The following is a 14,479-nucleotide window of genomic DNA, read 5'->3' on the forward strand; positions in this document are numbered from 1 at the left end:
CATCATACCGCTCAGGAAGGATACTGGCTCTGTGTCCTAGAGATGAACGTGCTTTGGTCCGACATGTGCAATCTTTTGCAATTTAATGATACATTAATTAATTGAGTGTTTGCATCTTTTTATACTGCATGAATATTTTATTTTTATGAATATTTTATTATGTAACTTGTGGACATGTCACAGCCGTGTGCACAGAGACTGTACAGCAGCACATACATATTGTACTGCAACCGCACCAAATAATTAAGATTACCTTTGTAATACAGTGTGCAATAAGGCTGCATGGAAGGTTTCACATTGTGGCTTCATACAACAAGTGATTGTACACAACCATAATATATTCACGTGCATGACCTCTAGGTGAGTTACTCCATCTAACCTTGCGTTTACAATTGTGTTATTTCATAGGTGATTGGCTCAGTATTTAAAGAGGTGAACCCGGACATGTACCCATTTTCACCCCTCCAGCCCCTGTGATACTGCATAAGCATCAGAGCATTTCATGCTCCGATGCTCTCCTTTGCCCTGCGCTGGATCGCCCAGAGCAAGGGCCTGTTTGTTTCTTTGGTACACTGCTAGGTGGAGGCCCGGTATGTCACCGGAACTCCATAAAATGCCTTTGCCCAGCTCGATTCAATGCAGGGCAAAGGAGAGCATCAGAGCATGAAATGCTTCGATTCTCATATTAGTGGGGCTGCCTGGGTGAAAATGGGGGTATGTCTGGGTTCAACTCTGAACCCGGTAAACCCATTTAAAGCGACCTTTAATAAAATAAAAAAATCACATTAACTGGGGAATGAACAGAACACTTACCTCGCATCCTCCTTCTCATCTTTTTAGCTGTAGATTCTCCTGGGCTTCTCTTCTGCCATCCAAGATGGCCACACTGCTTTTTAGACTATCTAATGCATACTGTACATTTAATAGTGCAAGACATTTCCAGCAGCTCTTGGATTGCCCAGTACTGCTCACGTGAACAGTGCTGACTAATCCAAGAGCAGGGCTGGACAAATTGGAAAAGGAGCCAGAGAATTAGTGGATCTGCAACTAAAAAGATGAAAATTTGATTTTTTTTATTTCTTAAACTAATGGGTTGAATTTAAGCCCACAGCCCTCTTAGATCATGATACAGACCATTTATGCCAGGGAATGCAGAAACATACATAGACAAATTTTCAGCAAAAATAGTATTGCTCCATTTTACTGACACTGAATAAGAAAAATATTAAGGTGACACTTATTTCCTTGTTCCATTTTCTTTCATATTATTCCATCACTAGAGTTATTTCTTCTTGTAGCTTTTCCAGGCTTTTTGACTGCTCCATCATTATTGTACCTCATTGTTGCTGTCTACATTTGAATCTTCTTCTTCTTCTACTACTATGTCAAAGTATGATTTTGCAGGTTGATACATTGATCTTACTGTCACTTGTTTCTTGGGCTTTAGTGGCCACTGCAATCCTCTGGTTCTGCTTCTTGTGTCTTTGATTTCCTGCTTTTTAATTTGATGCGATGGTGGTTTCGCTAAACCAGCCTGAGGGCTAAGTAAGATCTCACTTTTTTCTTCAAATAAAGAATCATCATCATTAGAGTAATGACCTGAATTAAAACCAATAGAAATTTAGAATATAGCCACAGCTGAGCTATAAATATATGTGTGTGTGTGTGTGTGTGTATATATATATATATATATATATATATACAGTCAAGTCCATAAATATTGGGACATAGACACAATTCTAACATTTTTGGCTCTATACACCATCACAATGGATTTGAAATGAAACAAACAAGATGTGCTTTAACTGCAGACTGTCAGCTTTGATTTGAGGGTATTTACATCCAAATCAGGTGAACGGTGAAGGAATTACAACAGTTTGCATATATGCCTCCCACTTGTTAAGGGACCAAAAGTAATGGGACAGAATAATAATCATATATCAAACTTACACTTTTTAATACTTGGTTGCAAATCCTTTGCAGTCAATTACAGCCTGAAGTCTGGAACGCATAGACATCACCAGACGCTGGGTTTCATCCCTGGTGATGCTCTGCCAGGCCTCTACTGCAACTGTCTTCAGTTCCTGCTTGTTCTTGGGGCATTTTCCCTTCAGTTTTGTCTTCAGCAAGTGAAATGCATGCTCAATCGGATTCAGGTCAGGTGATTGACTTGGCCATTGCATAAAATTCCACTTCTTTCCCTTAAAAAACTCTTTGGTTGCTTTTGCAGTATGCTTTGGGTCATTGTCCATCTGCACTGTGAAGCGCCATCCAATGAGTTCTGAAGCATTTGGCTGAATATGAGCAGATAATATTGCCCGAAACACTTCAGAATTCATCCTGCTGCTTTTGTCAGCAGTCACATCATCAATAAATACAAGAGAACCAGTTCCATTGGCAGCCATACATGCCCACGCCATGACACTACCACCACAATGCTTCACTGATGAGCTGGTATGCTTAGGATCATGAGCAGTTCCTTTCCTTCTCCATACTCTTCTCTACCCATCACTCTGGTACAAGTTGATCTTGGTTTCATCTGTCCATAGGATGTTGTTCCAGAACTGTGAAAGCTTTTTTAGATGTCATTTGGCAAACTCTAATCTGGCCTTTCTGTTTTTGAGGCTCACCAATGGTTTATATCTTGTGGTGAACCCTCTGTATTCACTCTGGTCTTCTCTTGATTGTTGACTTTGATACACATACACCTACCTCCTGGAGAGTGTTCTTGATCTGGCCAACTGTTGTGAAGGGTGTTTTCTTCAACAGGGAAAGAATTCTTCGGTCATCCACCACAGTTGTTTTCCGTGGTCTTCCGGGTCTTTTGGTGTTGCTGAGCTCACTGGTGCATTCCTTCTTTTTAAGAATGTTCCAAACAGTTGTTTTGGAAAAGCCTAATGTTATTACTATCTCTCTGATGGGTTTGTTTTGTTTTTTTTCAGCCTAATGATGGCTTGCTTCACTGATAGTGACAGCTCTTTGGATCTCATCTTGAGAGTTGACAGCAACAGATTCCAAATACAAATAGCACACTTGAAATGAACTCTGGACCTTTTATCTGCTCATTGTAATTGGGAAAATTAGGGAATAACACACACCTGGCCATGGAACAGCTGAGAAGCAATTTGTCCCATTACTTTTGGTCCCTTAACAAGTGGGAGGCTTGTAATTTGTTAGTTGTAATTCCTACACCGTTCACCTGATTTGGATGTAAATACCCTCAAATTAAAGCTGACAGTCTGCAGTTAAAGTACATCTTGTTCGTTTGATTTCCAATCCATTGTGGTGGTATATAGAGCCAAAAATGTTAGAATTGTGTCGATGTCCCAATATTTATGGACCTGACTGTATATAGTTGTTTTTTGTTATATTTTATACTGTCAGCCCATTTTTTATGAAAGATGAGCCACATTTGTCCATGGACCATGTCTGGTATTGCAGCTCAGTCCTATTCAGTAACCAAACTAGCCGAAAGACAAGAACATCACTGTTACTAGAAAAAGGCAGACCCTTTTTCATAATAATTTTTAAGTGTGTGGACATAAATGGTTGACTGCAAAAAGCTAATTTAATGTAGCAACTTGAAGAGGACCTAGAACACCTGACTTCTGTTTGGTGAGTCCCAATGGCCCCACTAGGGCGGATTCCTCTTTTAATATTGCTATATACAGTATCACCCATATTCCTTCACATCCCTCCTGTGTAGTTTTTTCATCTAAATTGAGATGCAATATTATTCCACAAGTTTCTGTCTTCTAGAATGACCCCATTTTACAAGGTTCTCTTCATCTTTAGCCAAACATGTTTTTGATCATTATAGACTTTCATACTAGCGTAATTTAAAATGTACAAAATATATTACCTTGAAGGGATTCTTGATCAAAGTATTCTCCTGACCTATAACAGTCATGAGGCAGTGATAAATATCGGACATTTTGTGCGTCTGTCTATTAAGAGAGAGATAAATTAATAAACCATTTTTCCCATTATGGGGAGATTTGAGAGATCTGGCTAAAATAAAAACTGTACATGTCGCCCATAGCAACCAACTGCAGCTTTCTTTTCTCTTCTTGAAAATGCTGTGCTGTGGAAAATAAATACCTTTCTTTTAGACATGTTTTCATAAATCTGTCCCAGTAGTGCTTTTTTTTTACCATGGGTAGAAATGAGCAAATCAATTCTAATGAATCGATTAATTTTATCAGCTAGAGTTCTTCATCTGTGAGGGGCTGTCTCCACAGAGAAGTGGCCTCTGGATTGACCAGGCCGGACCTCACCTGGCAATCTCACACCTGTGCTGCTGCTCTGAGTAGCTGCACAAGTACGGAGACCCTGTTTCCACTACTGGAGTAGCGACTGTTCATGTGCAGCTACTTATCCCTTTGTTGAACTTGATGGACATGTCTTTTTTAACCGTATTAACTATGTAACTCTTGCTGATGAGACAAGTCGATTCGTTCATCTTTAACCATAATATCAATATTTTAATATTGCGACTTACAAATCAATAGAAAAATCACTTGTCAGTGCACACATAGGATATTGTGTACAATTCTGGACACTTATGTGTAAGGACATAACTAAACTACAGCGGGTGCAGAGGAGTACGACCAAAGTAATAAAGGGAAAGGGTGGATAGCAGTACAAGACAGGTTATCAAACTTGGGTTTGTGTAGTATGGAAATAAGATGGCTTAGTCGAGATCTAATTACAATGTACAAATACAGTTGCAAGAAAAAGTATGTGAACCCTTTGGAATGATATGTATTTTTGCACAAATTGGTCATAAAATGTGATCTGATCTTCATGTAAGTCACAACAATAGACACTCACAGTCTGCTTAAACTAATAACACACAAATAATTAAATTTTAACAATGTTTTTATTGAACACACCATGTAAACATTCCCAGTGCAGGTGGAAAAAGTATGTGAACCCCTAGAGTAATGACATCTCCAAGAGCTAATTGGAGTGAGGTGTCAGCCAACTGGAGTCCAATCAATGAGATGAGATTGGAGGTGTTCGTTACAGCTGCCCTGCCCTATAAAAAACACACACCAGTTCTAGGTTCGCTTTTCACAAGAAGCATTGCCTGATGTGAATGATGCCTCGCACAAAAGAGCTCTCGGAAGACCTACGATTAAGAATTGTTGACTTGCATAAAGCTGGAATGGGTTTTAAAAGTATTTCCAAAAGCCTTGCTGTTCATCAGTCCACGGTAAGACAAATTGTCTATAAATGGAGAAAGTTCAGCACTGCTGCTACTCTCCCTAAGAGTGGCCGTCCTGTAAAGATGACTGCAAGAGCACAGCGCAGACTGCTCAATGAGGTGAAGAAGAATCCTAGAGTGTCAGCTAAAGACTTACAAAAGTCTCTGGCATATGGTAACATTCCTGTTAGCGAATCTACGATACGTAAAACACTAAACAAGAATGGATTTCATGAGAGGATACCACAGAGGGAGCCACTGCTGTCCAAAAAAAACATTGCTGCACGTTTACAGTTTGCACAAGAGCACCTGGATGTTCCACAGCAGTATTGGCAAAATATTCTGTGGACAGATGAAACCAAAGTTGAGTTGTTTGGAAGAAAAACACAACACTATGTGTGGAGAAATAGAGGCACAGCACACCAACATCAAAACCTCATCCCAACTGTGAAGTATGGTGGTGGGGGCATCATGGTTTGGGACTGCTTTGCTGCGTCAGGGCCTGGACGGATTGCTATCATCGAAGGAAAAATGAATTCCCAAGTTTATCAAGACATTTTGCAGGAGAACTTAAGGCCATCTGTCCACCAGCTGAAGCGCAACAGAAGATGGGTGTTGCAACAGAACAACAACGCATAGAAGTAAATCAACAACAAAATGGCTTAAACAGAAGAAAATATGCCTTCTGGAGTGGCCCAGTCAGAGTCCTGACCTCAAGCCGATTGAGATGCTGTGGCATGACCTCAAGAAAGCATTTTACACCAGATATCCCAAGAATATTGCTGAACTGAAACAGTTCTGTAAAGAGGAATGGTCAAGAATTACTCCTGACCGTTGTGCACGTCTGATCTGCAACTACAGGAAACGTTTGGTTGAAGTTATAGCTGCCAAAGGAGGTTCAACCAGTTATTAAATCCATTGGTTCACATACTTTTTCCACCTGCACTGTGAATGTTTACATGGTGTGTTCAATAAAAACATGGTAACATTAAAAAAAATTTGTGTTATTAGTTTAAGCAGACTGTGATTGTCTATTGTTGCGACTTAGATGAAGATCAGATCACATTTTATGACCAATTTGTGCAGAAATACATTTCATTCCAAAGGGTTCACATACTTTTTCTTGCAACTGTATATGTGTAGACAGTACAGAGATTTTTCTAACCATGACAAGATGGCATCTACTAAGTCTAGAGGAAAGAAGGTTTCACCAGCATCATCGATGAGGATTCTGTACTATAAGAGCAACGAACCTTCTGCCAGAGGAGGCTGTGATGGTTGATTCAATGGTCAAGTTCAAGAAGGGACTGGAATCAGGGCCGGATTGGCCTGCCGGGATACCGGTAAATTTCCCGGTAGGCCGGCAGGCCTGAGTGCCGCAAGGCCGCGGCCCTGGTGACAAGTGGGGGCGGCCGCGGCCGGCGGCAGGGCAGAGCAGGAGATGAGCGCTTCCATTGTGGAAGCGCTCATCTCCATAGTCATCTGTATTGCAGTCCTCAGGAGTCCATAAGGGGGGGCTACTGGCACATGAGAAGGGGGTGCTACTGGCACATGAGAAGGGGGGGCTACTGGCACATGATATGGGGGGCTACTGGCACATGATATGGGGGCACTCTGGCTACTGGCACATGATATGGGGGTGTAACAGGGTGCCAGGAGATCCGTTACAGGGGAACTACTGGCACATGATATGGGGGGCTACTGGCACATGATATGGGGGCACTCTGGCTACTGGCACATGATATGGGGGGCTCTTATTACTGGCACATGATTGGGGGCATCTATGGGGGCACATCTTACTGGCAGATTATTGGGGGGCACTATAGGGGCATCTACTGAGGCTAAAAAGAAGGGGTATTTTATATGGGGGCTCTGTATAGGGGCATTTTATACTGGGACGCATTATGGTGGGTACTATGGGGAAGGGGGGGAGGAGCACTATGGGGGTCATCTACGGGGGCACTGAGAAGGGGTATTTTATATTGGCACATTATGGGAACATTAGCTCAACTGGGGGCATTACAAAGGGGTATGTTTTGCACATTATAAGGAGAATTATTACTACTGGGGGGGCATTATGGTGGGCTTTATTACTCCCCCATGGTATGACCCCCCTAGTAGCAGCACCAGCCTCTCCCTGCTCTGCTATCCCTCTGCCCCTTCTCCAAATCCTTATTATGAAATCTTTCTCATTAGGATAAAACACAACATCAGCTCCGCCGAGCCCCCGACCAAAGTGTGGAAGAGGCGTCCGAGATCCCCAAGGGCCAAGCCAAGTAATTGTACGTTTTCATGGGGGTTCTACAAAAGAGCTATCGTGGGGCAAAGTTCATATTCGTGTTTACACACGTGTTTTAAAATGAATGCTTTCTCCTATTATAAACAAGTAAATAATGACGCAATGCTGTGGGGCTGGTGTGCAACTTTTTCCAGGGCTGGTTTTTATCCCCAGTCCGGCCCTGACTGGAATGCCTTTCTTAAAAGTAAAAAATATTGCATGTCACTAGATTTCTGGTGTAGATGCATTAATATTGGACACTTGATATCTGCCTGCTATGTTTTTGTTTTTGTTTTTTTACTTTCCTCTGGATCAATGTGGTTGGATTATAGGTTGGACTTGATGAACAACCTTGTACTCTATGTAACTATGACAATTGTGGATCTTTTTTTATATCATATATGAATACAATAGTGAACCATGGATCACACATGAACTATTGAGATAGGGAAACTAACATATTCTCAGAAATCCTTTATCATCATTTCTCCTATGGTGCATTTGTATGTGATTTACATATGAAGTCCAAAAAAAACTGATAACTTCTGAACATGTTGGCAGATCTAAATGTGTTACATGCTATTTATTAGTGATATCACCAATTGCTCCTATTACCATTTGTCTAAGCTCAACATCAATGATTTTAATAGTTCTAAGAACCTATAACATTTTAACTGGCTTATTTTGGAGACAAAAGCAAAAAAGCTGGACGATGCTATTTTGTATTTGCCATTTATACCCAGTGTTGTCGACCTGGGTAGGATTATAAATCATGCATCATTTTTTTGTTTAAAGAAACTTTGCACATTTTGCACTTTGAGAAAATACATTATTATCTATATATACAATTTACCCGTCTCTCCCATGGAAGACTGCTTCCTTTCTTAATGTTTGAAAAATGACGAATCAGTATTTCCCTGTTTTGCTTTTCAGTGTCTTCTCTTGGCAAATTGTACTTTACATATGAAGATGTCTAAAATAAAAAGATTACAAAAAAGTCATTTATGTTCGTATATTGAACCCAAGGGCGTTGCTGCAGTCTTAAATTGTACTGAATAAAGAAAAATACATATTATAAATGAATGCCCTAAAAACACTGCATCAGCTGCACACTGTCCCTAGAGGGATATTACTTTTGACCTAAAATTGGATGCTGAAAATACAGGAACATACAGCACTGATCAGACGCAGTCACATGGAAAGTACACAACTGCTACATGCAATGACTTACAGGTGATGTGTTATCTGATTGGATTTGTTTTCTTTCACCATCTTTTCCATCCAGACCAGACCACCATGACATCTTTATCCAGCTACAATTGGTCTCTACAATGTTTTCTGCCCAGGCATCCTTAGCTGTCCTATGGGCTGTATATGCCATTGGACACCAGGATGAGGTCACAGTGTGTACCACTGTGCATATATCACTGGTCACTATGTTTTATATTGTACTTACCACTGTGCAGAAGACACTACACATGGCATACAGTTGCAAGAAAAAGTATGTGAACCCTTTAGAATGATATGGATTTCTGCACAAATTGGTCATAAAATGTGATCTAAGTCACAACAATAGACAATCACAGTCTGCTTAAACTAATAACACACAAAGAATTAATTGTTACCATGTTTTTATTGAACACACCATGTAAACATTCACAGTGCAGGTGGAAAAAGTATGTGAACCCCTAGACTAATGAAATCTCCAAGAGATAACTGGAGTGAGGTGTCAGCCAACTGGAGTCCAATCAATGAGATGAGATTGGAGGTGTTGGTTACAGCTGCCCTGCCCTATAAAAAACACACACCAGTTCTGGGTTTGCTTTTCACAAGAAGCATTGCCTGATGTGAATGATGCCTCGCACAAAAGAGCTCTCAGAAGACCTATGATTAAGAATTGTTGACTTGCATAAAGCTGGAAAGGGTTTTAAAAGTATCTATAAAAGCCTTGCTGTTCATCAGTCCACGGTAAGACAAATTGTCTATAAATGGAGAAAGTTCATAAATTGTCTATAAATGGAGTGGCCATCCTGTAAAGATGACTGCAAGAGCACAGCGCAGACTGCTCAATGAGGTGAAGAAGAATCCTAGAGTGTCAGCTAAAGACTTACAAAAGTCTCTGGCATATGCTAACATCCCTGTTAGCGAATCTACGATACGTAAAACACTAAACAAGAATGGATTTCATGGGAGGATACCACAGAGGAAGCCACTGCTGTCCAAAAAAAACATTGCTGCACGTTTACAAGTTGCACAAGAGCACCTGGATGTTCCACAGCAGTACTGGCAAAATATTCTGTGGACAGATGAAACCAAAGTTGAGTTATTTGGAAGAAACACACAACACTATGTGTGAAGAAAAAGAGGCACAGCACACCATCAAAACCTCATCCCAACTGTGAAGTATAGCTGTGAGGGCATCATGGTTTGGGGCTGCTTTGCTGCGTTAGGGCCTGGACAGATTGCTATCATTGAAGGAAAAATGAATTCCCAAGTTTATCAAGACATTTTGCAGGAGAACTTAAGGCCATCTGTCCACCAGCTGAAGCTCAACAGAAGATGGGTGTTTCAACAGGACAACAACCCACAGCATAGAAGTAAATCAACAACAGAATGGCTTAAACAGAATACAATACGCCTTCTGGAGTGGCCCAGTCAGAGTCCTGACCTCATCCTGATTGAGATGCTGTGGCATGACCTCAAGAAAGCGATTCACACCAGACATCCCAAGAATATTGCTGAACTGAAACAGTTCTGTAAAGAGGAATGGTCAAGAATTACTCCTGACCGTTGTGCACGTCTAATCTGCAACTACAGGAAACATTTGGTTGAAGTTATTGCTGCCAAAGGAGGTTCAACCAGTTATTAAATCCAAGGGTTCACATACTTTTTCCACCTACACTGTGAATGTTTACATGGGGTGTTCAAAAAAAACATGGTAACATTTAATTCTTTGTGTGTTATTAGTTTAAGCAGACTGTGATTGTCTATTGTTGTGACTTAGATGAAGATCAGATCACATTTTATGACCAATTTGTGCAGAAATCCATATTATTCCAAAGGGTTCACATACTTTTTCTTGCAACTGTATGTGAATGATCACTGCACTCGCTATGTACTAAACACCAGGATGATTTTATTTGTACAGCAGAAACTGGACACAGCATATATCATAATGGTCACTGTGGTCTGCATGTACCATCATGCAGCAAAGACTATAAATAGCATATATTAGAGACCATTATGATCTGTGTATGCCACTACAAGTAAATGAACACAGTAATCAGCTGCTATAAATGTATTCCTATTACGTCAGAGAATTACCTATCTACAGTGTTCTTTCCTGTCTTGTTTCACAGGGAACAAAAACAACCATAGTGACTATAACATGAACAATGCACCCAAAAGTAGTAGTGCCCTCAAGTACAGTGCCTGTGCTCCAACCAACAAAAACCATCAAATACTCACATAATCCTGTTACCATGTCATGCCCAGTGGTACAGACTAGTGTTGGGCTCGAATATTCGAATAGCCAATATTTTTCGCGAATATTGGCACTTCGAGAATTTGCGAATATTTAGAATATAGTCACACACTTTGATTACGGCACGCATTCGCTGTGGAATTGTTTCGATAAGCTTCTGCAATGTCACAATATTTATTTACATCCAGTGTTGCATTAATTTTTCACCAAGATTTTGCATTGATGATGGTAGAGTCTGACTACTGCGCAAAGCCTTCTCCAGCACATGCCAAAGATTCTCAATGGGGTTAAGGTCTGGACTCTGTGGTGGCCAATCCATGTGTGAAAATGATGTCTCATGCTTCCTGAACCACTCTTTTACAATTTAAGCCCGATAAATCCTGGCATTGTCATTTTGAAATATGCCCGGGCCATCAGGGAAGAAAAAATCCTCTGATGGAATAACCTGGTCATTCTGTATGTTCAGGTAGTCAGCTGACCTCATTTTTGGAGCACATACTGTTGCTGAACCTAGACCTGACCAACTGCAGCAACCCCAGATCATAGCACTGCCCCCACAGGCTTGTACAGTAGGCACTAGGCATGATGGGTGCATCACTTCATCTGCCTCTCTTCTTACCCTGATGCGCCCATCACTCTGGAACAGGGTAAATCTGGACTCATCAGACCACATGACCTTCTTCCATTGCTCCAGAGTCCAATCTTTATGCTCTCTAGCAAACTGAAGCCTTTTTTTCTGGTTTGCCTCACTGATTAGTGCTTTTCTTACGGATACACAGCTTTTCAGTCCTAACCCCCTTCGCATTGTGCTTGTGGAAATGCTCTTACTTTCACTATTAAACATAGCTCTGAGTTCTACTGTTGTTTTTCTTCGATTTGATTTTACCAAACATTTAAGTGATCACCGATCACAATCATTCAGGATTTTTTTCGCGCCACATTTCTTCCTCGAATACGATAGGTCCCCACTATCCTTCCAGTTTTTAATAATGCGTTGGACAGTTCTTAACCCAATTTTAGTAGTTTCTGCAATCTCCTTAGATGTTTTCTCTGCTTGATGCATGCCAATGATTTGACCCTTCTCAAACAGACTAACATCTTTTCCACGACCACGAGATGTGTCTTTTGACATGGTTGTTTAAGAAATGAGAAGCAACTCATTGCACCAGTTGGGGTTAAATAACTTGTTGCCAGCTAAAAGATAATCGCCCATGCAGTAATTATCCAATAGGAGGCTCATAACTATTTGCTTAGTTAAATCCAGGTTGCGACTTTTTTTTGGACAGGCAGTGTATATTCGTAATTTCGAATATTCTAGATAATTTTTTCAACAGTAGCCTCCCTTCTTGCTTGTGGGCCAATGAGAAGGCTACAATGTCTTTGTCTGCGCTTAGCAACATCCCTAGCAACCAATAGGAAAGTTGCCTACCCCTTACTATATAAGAACCTCCCCAGCAGCCCTTGATTGCAGTATTTTGCAGATCTGAGAGAGACAGCAGTGTTATTACTGTGCTTTCTGCTTTCCTGTGTCATTACATTAGATAGTTAGCTTATATATATAATACAGATAGTTAGTGGGAGATAGTCAGTGTAGGTTAGTGATATAGTGTAGCTGAGGTTCTGCTGTCCATACATACATACATACATAGTGCTGTGATGTCACAAGTTCACAACAATACTTAGTGCACCAATCATTAATAAGTAGTCAGACCTGTTAAAATGTGAAGTCACATCATTGGTGCCGATTTTGCAATCGCTAATATATTGGAGCACTCTATCTGCATATAAAGCTATTGTAATGTTCTGCCGTGCCAACCATTTTCTCCAGTCTCAGGAAACTTCTAGCAGCTTGAAAAATGTAGCTATAGTGACCAACGCCTGTATTTCGAGCACATTGCACAAATTACATTGCCGATTTTTCGCGATCAAGAAAATAATCTCGAATTCTCGAATATATAATGAATATTCTACCAAATATTCGCGAAATATCGCGAATTCGAATATTGCCCCTGCCGCTCATCACTAGTACAGACTACAGACCTCAGTCTATGAGACAAAATTGGTGGGTGTGGAGACCTGTAGGCTGCAAGCCTTCAATGGTTGAAAGTGTCGCTCAATGGAAATCCAAAGCGTTGATAAAAAAAAACCTCTGTGGCATAAGCTATGTAAGCCTTGTGCTAAACAACCTTTACCTTTCTGCTCTTTTGTCACGGTGCGGTTCACTGTGACAGTTGTGGCCCTGTAGGCTGGCTGCATGCTCTCTTGCATACTGGCTGCAGGCTGACACCTGTGTATGCTGGTTGCTCAGAGCTGCATGCTGGCTGTGGTGTTGTGTCTGAACTGTTGTGTAAGGCCTCATGCACACGACCGTATTTTTTTGCGGTCCGCAAAACAGGGTTCCGTTTTTCCGTGATCCGTGACCGTTTTTTCGTCCGTGGGTCTTCCTTGATTTTTGGAGGATCCACTGACATGAAAAAAAAGTCGTTTTGGTGTCCGCCTGGGCGTGCGGAGCCAAACGGATCCGTCCTGAATTACAATGCAAGTCAATGGGGACGGATCCGTTTGACGTTGACACAATATGGTGCAATTTCAAACGGATCCGTCCCCCATTGACTTTCAATGTAAAGTCAGGAGTTAATATACCATCGGATCAGAGTTTTCTCCAATCCGATGGTATATTTTAACTTGAAGCGTCCCCATCACCATGGGAACGCCTATATGTTAGAATATACCGTCGGATTTGAGTTACATCGTGAAACTCAAATCCGACAGTATATTCTAACACAGAGGCGTTCCCATGGTGATGGGGACGCTTCAGGTTAGAATATACTAAAAGAACTGTGTACATGACTGCCCCCCCCCTGTAGTTAACACATTGGTGGCCAGTGTGGCCGGCCCCCCTCCTCCCTCCCCTGTAGTTAACTCATTGGTGGCCAGTGCGGCCAGCCCCCCCCTCCCCTGTAGTTAACTCATTGGTGGACAGTGGGCCCCCCCCTCCCCTGTAGTTAACTCATTGGTGGCCAGTGGGCCCCCCCTCCCCTGTAGTTAACTCATTGGTGGCCAGTGCGGCCGGCCCCCCTCCCTTCCTCCCCTGTAGTTAACTCGTTGGTGGCCAGTGGGCCCCCCCCCTCCCCTGTAGTTAACTCAGCTATGAAAAAGCTTTTATGCAGACGGATCTTCGGATCCGTCTGTATAAAAACTAACCTACGGCCACGGATCACGGACACGGATGCCAATCTTGTGTGCATCCGTGTTCTTTCACGGACCCATTGACTTGAATGGGTCCGTGAACCGTTGGCCGTGAAAAAAATATGACAGGTCATATTTTTTTCACGGCCAGGAAACACGGATCACGGATGCGGCTGCAAAACGGTGCAGTCAATGGGTCCGCGAAAAAAAAAACGGAAAACGGCACATCGGCCACGGGTGCACACAACGGTCGTGTGCATGAGGCCTAACGGTGCGCCGAAGGCGCACTCGGTCTCCCATCAGCCGCAGACCTGCTGCT

The 14,479-nt window shown here is 41.7% G+C and overlaps 1 protein-coding gene across 1 annotated transcript in view; it reads right to left on the minus strand.

The window, feature by feature from the left end:
- Positions 1-1,327: 1,327 nt before the first annotated feature.
- LOC120993841 (sodium/hydrogen exchanger 4-like) overlaps positions 1,328-14,479 on the minus strand; it is a 116,043-nt gene continuing 102,891 nt past the window's right edge. Inside the window, exons 10-12 of the mRNA XM_040422310.1 lie at positions 8,341-8,460; positions 3,863-3,947; positions 1,328-1,599 (exon numbers count right to left, since the gene is read on the minus strand). Of these exons, the coding sequence (XP_040278244.1) occupies positions 1,328-1,599; positions 3,863-3,947; positions 8,341-8,460 (477 nt within the window). The remainder of the gene's footprint in view (positions 1,600-3,862; positions 3,948-8,340; positions 8,461-14,479) is intronic.

This window comes from Bufo bufo, chromosome 3, assembly GCF_905171765.1.
Source record: "Bufo bufo chromosome 3, aBufBuf1.1, whole genome shotgun sequence".
NCBI lineage: Eukaryota > Metazoa > Chordata > Amphibia > Anura > Bufonidae > Bufo > Bufo bufo.